The 15,301-nt window shown below is 40.0% G+C and overlaps 1 protein-coding gene across 1 annotated transcript; it reads right to left on the reverse strand.

The window, feature by feature from the left end:
* Positions 1 to 11,922: 11,922 nt before the first annotated feature.
* On the reverse strand, positions 11,923 to 14,794 carry kcns3b (potassium voltage-gated channel, delayed-rectifier, subfamily S, member 3b). Its single transcript, XM_034900475.1, has 2 exons — positions 14,635 to 14,794; positions 11,923 to 13,877 (listed from the first exon to the last, which is right to left on the reverse strand). Exon 2 carries the CDS (start codon positions 13,871 to 13,873, stop codon positions 12,374 to 12,376), a length of 1,500 nt encoding a protein of 499 aa, XP_034756366.1. The 5' UTR covers positions 13,874 to 13,877; positions 14,635 to 14,794; the 3' UTR covers positions 11,923 to 12,373.
* Positions 14,795 to 15,301: the final 507 nt, after the last annotated feature.

Raw genomic sequence — 15,301 nt, forward strand, 5'->3', positions numbered from 1 at the left:
AATTCCTTCCGTGAGATTATTTTTGCGTTTGAATGGTAGAGGCTTAACATCCAGCGGGGTCTGGGGGGGTCCGGGAACGCTACCGTAGTTGCGGGTGGGTGAGCTGGTAGTTATAAAACCATTATTAGACCATGAAATATGCCAATTCTGATATGTTCATATAGCCTGCTCCAAACAGACAGGGCAACCTAACGCAGACACGTTATCTTACCGTTTTTAGGTGATATGCCATGTTTGTAGTCGAGCTGCGATACGCAAACTGTTGCTTGCCAACTTTGCATTCAACTTTTTTCGGTTATCTATTTTTGTAAAATGCTGCCACACTGGGGATGTCTCCGACAGGGTTGAGGAGGACTGACTGGAAATGAAACACTCACAATTCAATAAATATTCAGCAATCCATTAAAACAAGGCTTTCTAGTTCTTTCTTCAATCTGTCCCCGGTGGGTTGGGCTAATCTAAAAAAGTGAAAACAAGGGGGGTGTTCTGAAGACAGACTGTTACCTGTCAAATAGGGATGCTCTGAAAACACCCCCATTAGCAATTAGTGCTTTCCACCCATAAACCATAACGGTGTATGCTTCCACCTGATGAAATAACAAGGCAAACAATCGACCAACAGATTTTTGGTTGAGCCAGAAAGTATCGACCAATAGATCGACTAGCCAACTGGGAGATTACAGCCCTAGTAAATAAGTATATTTACTTAAGTACAATTTGGAGGTACTTGTAGTTTGCTTAATTTTTTTTCCCATTTTTGGCTACTTCTGTACTTCTACTTCACTACTTTTTGGAGGCAAATATTGTACCTTTCACTCGACTACTTTTACATGACATATTTAGTTGCTGGTTACTTTCTATTATAAATTCAAAATATAAATCAACTAATAATTATAATGCAATAAATTATATATTTATTAAATGGGCCATTCTGCATAATGAGTTCACGATATTTTGATGCTAACACTTGTTTGCATGTATATATATATATATATATATATATATATATATATATATATATATATATACACATATACACACACACACACACACACACATATAGAAATATATACACATACAAATTAGTTTGTTATAGGGCTTTTGTTATCTTATTTCTTAAAATAGATTTATCTATTCGGAGTAGTGTATTTAATTATGATTTATATTTTCAAATGTATGCCTGTTTGTGTATTGTAATGTCATAAAGAGTATTGTCAAAGAACAGATTGTAGGACCCCAGGGAGAAAAGCTTTTAGCTTATGCTGAAGCTAATGGGGATCCAAATAAAACAAACAAACACACAAAACATACAGAGTAAGATAGATAGATAGATATTGAGACCTCTTAATCAAAAGTTACCTTTACTGTGTCTCTCCTTTTTCAAATAGTTGGATTTTGCCAACCATCTATTCAATCACATGCACTATCTTGTTACAACATCCATATAGAGATGCTGCAATAACATGAATCAAATTAGAGAAATATTAAAGCATAAAACTAACAACTACAGCTGAAACAGAATCCAATAAATGTGCAGATTCTTATTGATTTGTAATTAGAGACATTTATTGATGCTCTGAAAGGCTGTGTGGATACAATTACGTAGCACATGCATTACATTGCAGAGGCAGTTCACATCAGATGACTGTGAAATCTGCAGTTGCAGTTTATGAAAAACATGCAGTAACTTTTAGGCTCAGTCCTGATGGGATTTATGGATGCATCGATGCATTTTATCATTATAGGCTGAAAGTAATAACATCATCTATCTGCCACTGAGTAGACGCCAGAGCACTGCTTTTGACCTATACTTTTTCACTCATGAAATGAGTACTGCTTAGGTGCCTGCCTAAGGTTTAATGCTAGAGAGTTTTTTTTAAAATAATTATTATTATACAAAACTGATGTTATGTGTATGGCCTCTAGAAACTTGAGCAAAATGTGTAAGTCCCGTGATGAGTAGGAAATAGGACTTCAGCTGCCTCCCAGTTCCCTGATGTCCACACTACGACAAATTGAGAATGAGTTAAAAAGTTTGATGACCACTGGAATAATAATACCTTTGACTAAAATCAATTAGTTTTATCAATTACTGTTTATAGAAGTTCACAATTATTCTTTCGACTTCTTTCTTTAACCTGTATTGGAAGTGTGTCTGAAGAATCTGAGTTTCTCCATGTCAGAGTGGGGCTTTGCAGAACAGGTATTTTTGTATCTTTCAATGGTCCATCACTCTGCTGTTCAGTCCCCCCATCTCTCTCCTCATCCTCCCTTCCTCTGATTCATTAGTAGGACTTGGAGCCCCTCTGCCCTCTTTAACTACCTCCATTAAATCCTTTCTCTCTCCATTGCAACTTGTCCAATGGAGCATCAGTTCATCATCCCAGTTAAGAGCCGCAGCCATGTTGTCTGCATTTTTCATCCTACCCTCTTTATTGTTACAAACCAACCAAGCCCAGCACTCTGACGCTATGAAACACATTAATGAAATGAAAAATGTAATTTATATAATGCTTGTAAACCAGTGATTCACACTAGGAGAGGTAAAACAAGTGTCTCTTTTCTTGTACTTGTTGAGGAGATGTATTCACAAATCCACACTGTTGGACTAAAGCAAATAATGAAGTGGGACTACAACTAATACACCGTCCCATAAACACTAGTTGAGAAGTAATACATGTGCATTATTAACCAGGTAATTTATGTATTCTAGTGGTGGAGGTGAATGAAGCTTAAATGTTCCAGTCAGTCACAACAAACACATGTTGTGTAGCCAAACAAAAATGTTTCAAAAATGATGCAAAAGCATCTAGAATAGTTCCTTTTCTGATGCATCCATAAAATGTGTAGTCTTGGATCTAAATATATTTCATTCTGTTGACGTTAAAAGTTTAAGCAACCTTAAAACTACTTAAAGTGAAACAAATTGAGAAAACAGTATTTGGAGTTTTTTGAAATATCACTATGAACAATACACTGTGGTTTTAAATGACAAGTGCTTTTGTAAATTTGACCACTTCAGTATCTCCTTGCTGCACCAACCTTGCAGTGTTTATCCTGTAATATCATGTAACCTGTGCAAACAAACAGGAATCAAATGTGTCTGCAGAGCAAATACCACAGGTCCTAGAGGAGCGGACTCAGCTGTAATTGGTGAACTGGATTCGTGTTAAGGGCAATGCACTGAGGTCAGGCTATGTAAAGGCCCGCACCCCCTTCTGAGATGGATACCAGGCTACACATGGGGCGCTGGATTATCTGCTTATCTCTGCCTTCATTATTTCTGAGGGCATGACTGTAATTGTAGACAATAGGCATGGCCAAACAGGGTAATTTAAATCCTTCAGTCTTCTCTTGTTTAAAATGGGATCAGTCACACTGCAGTGTCCAAGGTGAGGTGGAGGTGAGTTAGGCCCTAGCTGATTACTCGTTAGCCCAAAATGCTTTTACTTTATCTCAGTCGGACCCACTTAACATAATGATAAGCGGGTCAACATGTTTTTCATCCAGGGGCCAGTCCAAATCAGCAGCTTATCAGTTGAATTTAAAGGTTAATGCAGAATAATTTAAAGTGGTTTAAGGAGGGTTTTTCCTGATTATGTAGGTAGGTGCGTACCATGTAACATCCACAGTTTGATTCTGGCTGGGGAGCTTTGTTGAAATCTACACAAATTAATAAACTTAGGTATAGAGCCGGACCGATATATCGGCGGGTCGATATTAGGCATTTACCAATCTATCAGTATCAGCAATTATAATGGCTGATAAAAAAATAAATTAAATGAATATTTAAAAAAATAAAAACGGACAGGCAACCCTGTTATGAGTGTTGGTGTTGCATAGTATGTCCACCAGAGGACACTCTACAGCGTCCCTGCTGGCAACACTGATTATTTTGTTTGTTAATGTGTTTTTGTTCAAAAGACTTTAAGTTTTATATCTTAAGTTTGTATTTATATACATTTTATTTATCAGAACTTTAATATATGTTCCTCTGTTCTGTTGTGACAATATAACAAATTATGATTGTATTATTTTAGTGAGAACTCGTAAATAACTACAAATAACTAATGTTAGGAAAATATAATTAAAAAAATAAATATAGTGTTAAAAAAATATAATCGGCTGGTACATCGGCATATCGGATTTTTAAATAACCAAATTTTCGTATCAGTATCGTCATTAAAAATCCCTTATCGGTCGGGCTCTACTTAGGTATAATATATCAGTCTTATGTTAGACTCCACTCGTCCAGACTCACCAAACACTGTTAAATGCTGAAAATAGTTTTACATGTTCCACAGTCTTATCACACCTAAGTTATTGTGCAACTTCTTAAAATTTATAATAAAAATGTGGATAAGAAAATCTCACTTTAGGTCCATTTGCGTTCTTTTTTGTCTAGAGCTTTCAATCACAACACAAACAAAAAAAGTCTAAAAGTGCTATGAACTAAATCATTACTCCGCTTGCATGTTAACAGGTTCATCGCCGATGAGGACCGTATGACACAGTTGAAATCTTTAGGTAAAAATAGTAGGTGCACCTTGAGGACATTTTTAATGTCGTCATAATCCAATTTAAGGAATGTGTTGCAGTAGGCTAAGGCTACAAATGCTGTGGTGGCATGCACCCAATTTTTTTTAAAGATAAATACACATTTATAGTTTTAGTTACAAGTTTAACCATAGGATCCCCAATAGTTGTCCCTTCAGCACAGCTAGTCTTTCTGGGTTCCACATTTTAAAAAGCCACATCAAAGATACAATTCCACTGATTCTTGATGTATGATAAAGTTTTTCAGAATCTAAACTTAAGAGGACTAGGCGGGTAAAGGACAATGTAATACATGGCTTGTTTACAATAAAAGGTAACAGGACGGACCAAATTACAGCAGCTTTGCATGCCAAAAAGTTAACCTCTGTCAGAGAAATAAAACGGACACACACAATCACAATGTCCATCCAGCCTCGCTGTAATAAACCTGCATGAGCTGGAAAAAGCAGGACGCAAATATAAACAAAGTGGTTTCTTTGTTATATTTGACCCTGAGTTGAAACTCCACAGCTGCTGGTAATGGCCGAGTGAAATTGATCTGGCTGTACTCTGCGCTGAGCACTACCATGTAATGACTAGCGGTGTTACGAGACACTCAGCTCTCTTGACGAGACAAGACTTTAAAAACTGTTTTAGAAAGAAAATGATGAAATGTGACTAGAAAAATAGTGTTTTGTTCAATCGAAAGTCCACCAGGAATACAAAATGCTGCCGCACAAAGGATTTAAAAGTGGCAGGTAATGACTGATCAAAACAATACAAATTAGCTTAAGCTAATGGAAATATCAAAAACATTTCTGACAGCTGGGGTCTCTTCAATCTTTGATTTACTTCAGGAGAAACACCTCCACTTATCTTTTCGTTTTCTCTTCAGATAAGCCTCACAACAACAAATGCTCCAGCCTGGGACGTCCACGAGACTCTGCAGAGGTATCCCCTCCTGACAACACCCCAAGCTGAAAAACATCACTGTCTCTTTTCTGAGCACAGACAACTCACTTCACTTCAAATCAGCACCGAAAGTGACCTGCGATTAAATCTTAAAGAGAGAGAGAAAAAAAAAAACGTCCTGCTTATGAAGCTCACCACTGTCTTTTTTACAAGAATTAGTTAGTTCGGTGACACCTTTTATCCAGGTTATTAAGATTTCATATGGTCTCATCAAATGTTAAAGCACAAGCTGCCATATTATATACCTAAGTGAAAGTATTTTGACCACTTCAGTTTTTGCACACTTTTGTGTTGTAGATGTAATAAACAAATAAAAACTCTATAAACCATAATAAAAAGACTTTTTGCAACCTCAAAACGGAAATATAATTTACGTAAGTATTCAGACAATAAATTCAGTACTTTGTAGAAGCCCCTTTCCCAATGAAGCGTTAGGTCTGTATTAGGCATGCAAGATTCAATGAAAAATATGAATCACGATTTTTTTAGCTTAGAATTGATCACAATTCTCTGCCACGGTTTTTTTCTCACAAAGTCTAATGTTTATTGCACACATGAACCATGACATAACAAAACAAATTGGTAGTACCAAACATAGATTTGTTTTGGCACCTTTAGCACATTACGCATCACCACAAGCCTGTAAACATAGAGGCCTCACTGAAGAGAAGGGAGAGCATTGAAGTGCTTAGGAGAGCTTTAAACCTTTTATACAGTCTGTTTAATTCACAGAAGAAAGTAGTAGCATTTGTGATGCAGTTGGCTCGTAAAATTAAAAGACAACCAAAGTCGCTTATCAAAGTTATTTAAAAATGGAATCGTGAACAGTGTGACCCAAGATCGCAATTCTATAAAGACTAATTGCGCGAGCCCAGTCTGTATACAAGCTTATCTTTCTGTCAGATCCTCTCAATGAGTAATTTAGCGTTTGTAAATGCTAGTAAATGTTGTAAATCTGTTGCTCGGATATCAAATAAAAGATCAAATTATAAACAAGAGGTCCCTGTAGTTACCAAAAAAACAGTAGAAGACAATATTTTCATGATGCTAAATGTGGGTAGTACTTTGCTTTATTTTCATAATGCATTTCATAGTTAGAAGTATTCATAAGGTGTAGATTGAGTCGGAAATATATGATTATGCTAACCTCACCAATGCTACTTTATCCAACGTCATACGCACATCAGGTGTTTTACTTGAGGTAACGTGTTAAGAACTGCTGCACTTGTTCCAACATAAAACTCCCCTTTGCCTTTAGCGCATTCATCACAACAGTGACCTTTTCCTCTTGTGCAAGGTAGAGGGAGGTATACCTTTTTGTACCCTGAGGCCTTATGTTATATACCATACCAAAAGTCCATACTCTTCCCTGAACTCGAATGTCACGTTTTTCATAGAAAGATTTATGTTTTGTCATCCAAATCTTGAAGTACACCAAAACTAAACACATGGACCGGTGTGAAATATGCTCTGCTTCTCTCCATCCTTCTCTGTGAGGACTTGAGTTTAACATTGATGTCCGCCAGGCTCTGCAGAGGTATCCCCTCCAGACAACACTGCAAGCGGAGAAATATCATTGTGTATTCTGCGCACAGACAACTCACCTCAAGTTCGATTTTTTTTTTTGGGGGGGGGGGGAGAGATATGGGGAGAGAGAGAGATGGGGGATTGACAAGCAGCAAAGGGACGATTTTTAACCCGGGTCGCTGCACTCCGCCAACATGGTGTGAACGCGCTTACTGGGGGAGCTTGAGGCCGTCCACTGCAATTTAATCTTTAAGAGAAAGAAACATCTTACACCTGCTCATAAACCTCACCACAGTCTTTTTGACAGGAATTTGTTTGTTCAGTGACACCTTTCAGCCAGGTGGTTTAATGCTCCACTGCATCCAATCAGCTTGGATTAAGACTTCATTGACCCAACATAAGTATTACCTTGTCAGTTCTGCAAGACTGGCATTTGTGCTGACACACTTACTGTGACCTTTATAGGTAATTGGATTTTTTTCCCCTTCCTTTACATTAACAACACCCTGACTCCCCCCTCTCTGTGTAATATACCTTTGTTCCTTCAAAGAGCAACCCTGAATCCACTTTTATTTTAACTTAGTACACGTACAGTGCCTTTATTACAATTTAAACCTTACCCCCCCCCCATTCCCTAGCGAGGAAACTGCCAGCCTGGCTTATTGTGTCCTAGCCTACTCCAAAAGTTACTTATGACAATTCCAGCTCTAAAACACTTAAATGAAGACGCTATGCAAGTCAAGCCTTAGCAATGCAACGACCAAACAGCATGGAGAGAGTGAGATGTATCACCAAAACAAAAAACTGTTGATTTCAAAAGCAACATTAAAATCCTCCTTACAAATAACTGCCTCATCACACAAGATGTGTGTGTGCGCTTCAGCGGAATATGACGAAGGGCTGGGTGCAAAACGGGTGACACCCCAACTATATTTCATGGGATTTTCTACATTTTCCATTGCCTGTACATGACAGCGTGGACAAAACCAAGTAACACTTCAGAACCATGGACAGTGATCGCAGCATTTTGTAATAGACTACTAAATCAGATTGGCACAGCGGCCTATTAAATATCCGTTAAGTTTATTTAGGAAAATGGGGAAAGGGTCATTATCCAGAAATGTCGTAAATGTGCATAACGTTAATGTTGCTAAATTTATGAAACTAAAATCAGTTATATTTTTAATAACTTACCGATGTTGATAGCTTTGATTTAGGCCTTGACAACGAAGTTCATGTGTAACTTAATTGCTGGAGTTGAAATGCCTCTCTAAGCCTTGGTTGTCTGTGCCAAATTGAGTTCTGTTGCGACGTTAACGTTAGCCATGTTTTTTTTTGGCGATTAACTCCCAACTTTTCCTTAAAAGCTAATCTTAAAAACAGCGTGTCTAACACTATACGCAACGATGTCCTCCTCGTAGCTATGGTCCTTCTTACTCACGGCGTCCACCGTGAACCAATACATCTATGGAACCAACAGGCTAACGCTAGCTTTAGCTAGTTCATCGGCAGTGCTAGCTTGTAATTCGTGTCCCAGTGTTTTGTTTTTTTAACTGTCTATGGTCCCAGTCCGTCCCAGTCGGTCCCAGTTGGCCCTAGTTGGTCCCAGTTGGTCCCAGTTTCTTTAACTGTGTATGGCCCCAGTCGGTCCCAGTTGGTCCCAGTTACTTTAACTGTCTTTGGTCCCAGTCGGTCCCAGTTAGCCGCTGCAAGGGGCCCTAAAGTTAGCGACGACAAAGCCCGCCCAGTCGTTTGAACGGCTCTGACCCGCCCATTTAGAGTGACGAAAATTACACATTTGGCAACAGCTGATGACCTTCTATCATATTTTTTTAATATTATAGGGAGGGTCCTGCCGGATTACACTAGCTATGGGTTGACCATGGTGCCATTTTATTGTTTATTGGAACACAAGTTATCATCAGGTAGGCTACAGTCCATGCTGCAACAGACTACATGATTAAATAACAGCATGTTTTGCAAATATCTTGCCCAAGGAAATCAGCCAATATAGTCTAAAGTCTAAGCCACTAGATTTAAAGCAGTTACATTTCAATGGAATTTAATTGCCAGAGCTGTAGATTTGCAATTGAATTGGTACACAATTTTGTCAAGTTCAACTTTGTTTAACTTTTACCTGCGTATTTGCACCATTAACCAATAGCAGGTCATGACAGTGGTGACCTTTGAGGGAGTGTCTACATTGTCTACCTTGCTACCTAATAGTTACAGCTGGTACCCCCAAGCTTCTTTTTTCTCCGCTGTGGCTTTATTTTGAACAATGTATTTAAGAAGTTTACAATTGTTTTTTTTCACGTATAATCTCAATTTGAAAAGTGAATAGAAACTAAAAATGTAGTGGAGAAAACAAATAGGCCCACAACATGTGCCTCGGAATTGTAATATAGAAGAAGTATAAAGTAGCATGAAATGGAATTGACTGTAATGACTACAATTACCCTTAAATACCAAACTTTTTGGAAGTCATCAACTGCTGTGGGAAATTATGGGAAATATAAGATGCACATCTGGACATGAATTCAATAAGTGATTGCATTTTGCTGGCAGCAAAGAGTCCGGATATTGAAACCTGCTTCCCTCAGCAGAAAAAACCCCTATCATTATCTGTTGCCAACGGTGCATCCGAAGGATTGTCATCTGTGACTCCTGCAAGAGATTCAACAAAAAGACAGATCACAAACATTGAATAAAGATTACAGATTAAACTAAATGTCAGTAGAAATCGGCTGATGTTGTTTTCTGCTACTATTTCTTTCTTGCATTTACTCTACCCAACCTTTTTTTTGGACAGCTTTCCACCTTTTTTTTAACTAGTCTTTTATTTTTTATAACGGTGTTTACATTATGCTCATTGTTACAGCGTCACTCAAAATGTCAGCAATAATGATCATCCTAATTTATAATTTCATGACATCCGTAGTTCATTTTCACACTTTTGTTTACGCGTTCTGCCAATTTTCTAGCAATGCCTCAAATGTATTACCTCTGTTTATATTTGATATTAGTGGTTTACAACCTTTTTGATGTTGACATGAGTTATGAGTGGTTCAACAGAAGAGTGATTTCCTTTTTAGATTTCTTAAATTAAAGAAGAGTTGAAAAATGCAATATTTTTACTAAATAAGAGCAAGAAAAAAGAAAAAGCAGATAAATAATCATGACTTTGAGTAATGTAATTGGTCAGATTTTTCCTGGCACAGAAATGCTGAAAATTATCCAGTTTTCTTAAGCCACTGCCATGTACTATATAGTAACTGTGCAGTGCATCTGTGTGTATAATTATTATTAAGAACCAATGCTTGTCTGTACCAATACTTTGTGTTTGACATTACAATAAATGGCAGCTGAAAGGCAAACAAACGTTCATTGTGCATTCAGCAATTAGCTAATATATCTACTACAGGAAGTTCAGCAATCGAAACTCATTTGCTACTATTAACAAATAATCAGACAGTAATGGGCTTAACTGGTTTGGTTAGGCTGTCTTTACACCAGCCTCCTCAACTCTTTACTGGCACCCATTTGCTATAATTTTAATAGTTTTTTCTGGCTTTAACTGTCATGAAAAATCAACCATAAGATCTGAAAAAAAACAATTCAGAAAATAAATATAACCTTTTAGTGTGTTTAGCTATGAGACTCTAGATGCTGCTGGTCAACTGCACAAACACCTGTGAGACCCCTGCAGAGAAAAGATATTTTACATCTCTAGCTCTAGGACAGCAGCTCATTCAACCGGAAATTATAACAGGGGACAGGAAATCAATGCTTTCAGAAAGGGTGAAGAGCTACAGAAAGTTTCCTCAACAGTCTTAGAGCATATCACCACTGGAGAAAAGACATGGTTGATGATTTCTATTTAAATGTTATAGTCATTTTAGTGACGAACATATGGCAATAAATTAATGCAAGGAACCTTGGCTGAATAAGTAAGTAATACAACTTACTATGTGCCATGTCCCAAAAGAGAGGCATATTTCTTCTGACTCACCGACTTTCATTTCATGTCCACATCTAGGTAGTTAAGGAGTCACCCATCATGCCAAAGTAACTGTTGAAGCTGAATAACAAATGTCTTGCTTTGCCAGACCCTCCTTTAAAGCGTGCTGAAGGAGGGTCTGGCTACTCCACATAGCATTCAGGGATTGGAGGGAAATGTGCGCTGGTTTAATGATATTTCTTTAAAATAATCACAATCAATATGGGTGGCACTAATCTCAGCAGAGAGCCATTGCAAAATGGTTGAGCGAGTGAAAAGTCAGATTGGTCAGATTCAATTTACCACGCAGAGATCTGAGGAGCAGTTAACCATAGTCCTCATAAATCCACTGAACTTAAAATTCACAATGAAAGCAGAAGGAAACAGAAAACTCATGCATCTAGCAGAATTTCCTGATGCACCGGAGCAATCCCAGAAGTACTTCACTGTTTTTATATAGCCCTTTTCTGGTCTTAACAACTACTCAAAGTGTTTTTACATAGTACAGGAACCAGTCATCATTCACGCACATTCACACACTGTGGCCGAGGCTGCTGTACAAGGTGCCACCTGCTCATCAGATGAACACTCAAACACATTTACACTCCGATGGCGCGGCATCATGGGGAACTCAGGGTTCTGTGTCTTGCCCAAGGACACCTCAACATGGGACTGCAGGTCTAGGGATTGAACTACCAACCTTCCAATTGTCAGGTGACTGCTTTACCACTGAGCTACAACCGCCCATTGTGTGGAAGTGGAGTGTCAAGGGTATAAACTAAAAACAAATAACCTGGTATATTATCAGTGCTTTTCACGGTGCTCTGAGGGAGATAAGTGGCCTATTTTCATCAGCATCAATAATATTGCGTAATTTTACACATTAATGTCTTTTGAAATGCATTTATTTTTGTTCATGCAGACTGTGTAACATCAGTCAACTGGATTTATAATACCATTTTCAAACAGGGTTGTTGTCAGTCTCTGCTTTTGCCAATTTCTCTCAGTCTGAACTTTCAGCGAGCAGACAAATCAATACAGGGCATTACTTTGAAAAAAAAAAACATTAACATTATGGCCTTCTACATGCATCATTGCAGTTTTCTCAGACAGAAAATGGGCTTTCAAACCTCTGAGCAAGCCTCAGCTAATTCCCTTGAGATTTCCTGGTTGTAGCGATGTATATTTCACAAGTAATTCCCTTGGAGAAAAAAGTTAAATAAAAAAAAGAAATCATGGCCACGATATTTCTCTGTTAAATTGCAGGAGGAAGACAGTGCAGAGGGGCAGGGGCAGTGATGGAGCGCTCAGCCCTGAGAGGCACAGAGTGACTTGCAGTCATAAAGGAATCTCATTTTTTGCTGCCCGATTTTCACAAGTGTCGTCATACACTTCTATATCCTTGAGACTGGAGGCATCTGTATCGTCCCCTGCGCTGCTAACACTGTTCCTGTAGGCGATACCTCCTAGAAAGGGATACACACTTCCTGTAAACAGGTCCCTGATGTTATAGTAAGGGAGCTCTGGGTCTTGTCTTTGAGGCTTAGTAATACACTGTCCCTCCAGGGCTTTGTTTCCTTGATAATACTTTGAAAACTTATTGAAGATGATGGTGACAGGCAGAGCAACCACTAACAGTCCACAGACAATACACAACGTGGCCACTATCTTCCCTGCCAGCGTTACCGGGCAGGTGTCACCATAACCAACTGTGGTCATGGTGATTGTGGCCCACCACCAGCCTGAAGGGATGGTCCCCAAATCAGTGTTCTCCTCTTCCTTTTCTGCAAAGTAGATGAGGGCGGAAAAGATGGAGATCCCCACTGAGAGGAAGAGAAGGAGCAGGCCCACCTCGTTGTAGCTGTGACGGATGGTAGCACCTAGCGCTCGCAGTCCAATGGAGTGGCGGGCCAGTTTGAGGATTCGGAGAATCCTCATGAGGCGCAGAACCTGCACCACTTTCCCCATGTTTTCTAAGTCCTCGTTCTCCTCCGCGGCCTCCTCATCAGCTGTCTCCAGAGCTAATGTGAAGTAAAATGGCAAAATTGAAGCGACATCAATGATGTTTAAGGGGTTTTGGAGGAATTTCCTGAGGGAAGGCGCGACAATCATCCTGATGATGAACTCCGCGGAGAAGCAGGCAATGCAGATTTCCTCCAGGATGGCGAGGCCAGGGTCCTCGATGGGTTTATCGTTGTCGTCCACCCACTGAAACTCAGGCATGCTGTGGACACACATGGCAACGATAGAGGTCAACACCAAGCTGAGGGAGGCCACGGCCATGATCTTTGAACCTCTTGAGTGACCTGGATCCTCCAGCCTGAGCCAAAGGTAGCTCCTCACTTCTGCACACCAGGTGCCTTTGAACTTGGCCAGGTCTTTATCAAGAGCAGAGAGCTCCTCAAAGGAGGAGTCTAAGCTTGGCGGCTGCTGGTCGTCACTCCTGACGTCCCACTCTCTGTCGTCGATGTACTCCTTCCTCCTGCTACAGCAGGGGCTCAGGTGGAGCTCCTGGATTCCCCAGTACTCAATCTCCTGGCTGAAGGAGAAGACGCACACCTCCTCCATCATATGGATGCATCCCGTGTGGTAGAAGTTAAGCACGCAGAGAAAAACCCGGGGATTCCTGTCGAAGTAGTACTCCTTCTCAGACAGGCTGTAGTCGTCACAAAGCTCAAGGATCGCCGCCTCGCTTTGGCATCGCAGCAGTCGAGCCAGGCGTGTGTGAGGGAAGCGGAGCAGCATGTCTGGATCCACTTTGTGTCGAACCCCTCCCACATTAAGGTGGACTTGGTCTTCCTCTTTACCCAGCCGGTGGAGGATTTGCCCATATCCCATGGTCCTGATGATACATACAGAGATATGATGACGAGAAATTAGGTATGTCAGTTATATAGGTTTTTTCATGCACCACAAGCTTTAAGATTGTAAGTGGTACACTTATGTGGAGGGATGTCTATCAAGACATATTTGACTGCACTGTTTGTAGAACACACAAGTCCTCTGAAGGAAAATAAAATCAATTGGCCTACAATACACACACTTATCGCTTGAGCTGTGGTGAGTGAAGAGGTGTGAGGTGCTGTCTTTTCCTCCAGGGCTCAAGTAGCCTGCTACACCAGAAGAATCAAATTACACAGCGGACTAGACTAATTCAGAGGAAATGAGAGGCAACAAGTTCAAACTAAATCCAAACAATATTTCAAGCAATAATTAAAGCCAAAAATGTGTTTCTATATTGTTCGGTCCTAATATCGACTAGGCTATTCTACAATTGCTATTGCATGCACACCCGTGAATGAAACCAAGATTTGCTTCACCACCCAACCCTATATACAAATAAGTCAAGTACTTCTAATTTGTGACTAACAAAATAATAATAAGAACCTAAAATCCATTTACATGCAAATAACAAACAACTTCTCCTAAATGTTCTGCCACCGCGAGTAAAAGCCGCACCCCCCCCCCCCCCCCCCCCCCCCCCCCCCCGCCCCCACGCGACCCGATACCGGATAAGCGGACGAAGATAGATGGATGGATGGATGGATTCACTTTTAATTTGACTCAAACTGAACGCAAAACGTCAAGCTGAAACGTACCTGTACTTGGAATCTTTCTTTCCATGAAAATAACTTTTTATCGAGGTGGTTTAGTTTTTACATTCTTGTAAAGTGCAGCGGTCCTATCCTGGACGGCAGCTCTCTGGAGGGAGTGCGGGGCTGCAGCTTCACGGACGGGACAAGAAGAGCTGGAGGCGGGACAGCGCCACGGCGGCAGTTTGTTCCGTTTTATAGGGAACAGGGAGGGGCGGGGAGGGGAGGGGAGGGGAGGGGAGGGAGGGAGGGAGAGGGACTGCACAGATGTAGGAACACCCTGCGAGGAATGGCTCTAATACAGGCTATAGTCACTTTTTAGGGCATTTATGAACCAGCCTATGTATGCTTGTATTATTCCTAAAAGAAGCTGTAGCTTAGTTCTGTTGTATGTTGGGATATTTAATCTTTGCGATTTATTATAAGATCATATGACTTTCCTTTTAGTAAAAAGTGCACCTGTAGTAATTCCATGCATGTGTAGTGAGTCAAAGACGGCTCTATGTGTGTGGAAGTACTGCAACTAGATTGCAGCTGGAGGTTGTGGGCCTACTAAAGTGAGTAAAATCACACTGACATTTCAATCCTCTGTGAGAAAGCACTTCTGGCAGGCTAACTGCCACAGCAGGCAGTAACACTGTATTTGGCAGCAAAGGGGAAATACAACAAACCT

This window comes from Etheostoma cragini, chromosome 18, assembly GCF_013103735.1.
Source record: "Etheostoma cragini isolate CJK2018 chromosome 18, CSU_Ecrag_1.0, whole genome shotgun sequence".
NCBI classification, from domain to species: domain Eukaryota; kingdom Metazoa; phylum Chordata; class Actinopteri; order Perciformes; family Percidae; genus Etheostoma; species Etheostoma cragini.

Bases quoted from the DNA above. Each gene is read 5' to 3' on its own strand.
- kcns3b (XM_034900475.1), bottom strand. From the start codon at position 13,873: ATGGGATATGGGCAAATCCTCCACCGGCTGGGTAAAGAGGAAGACCAA.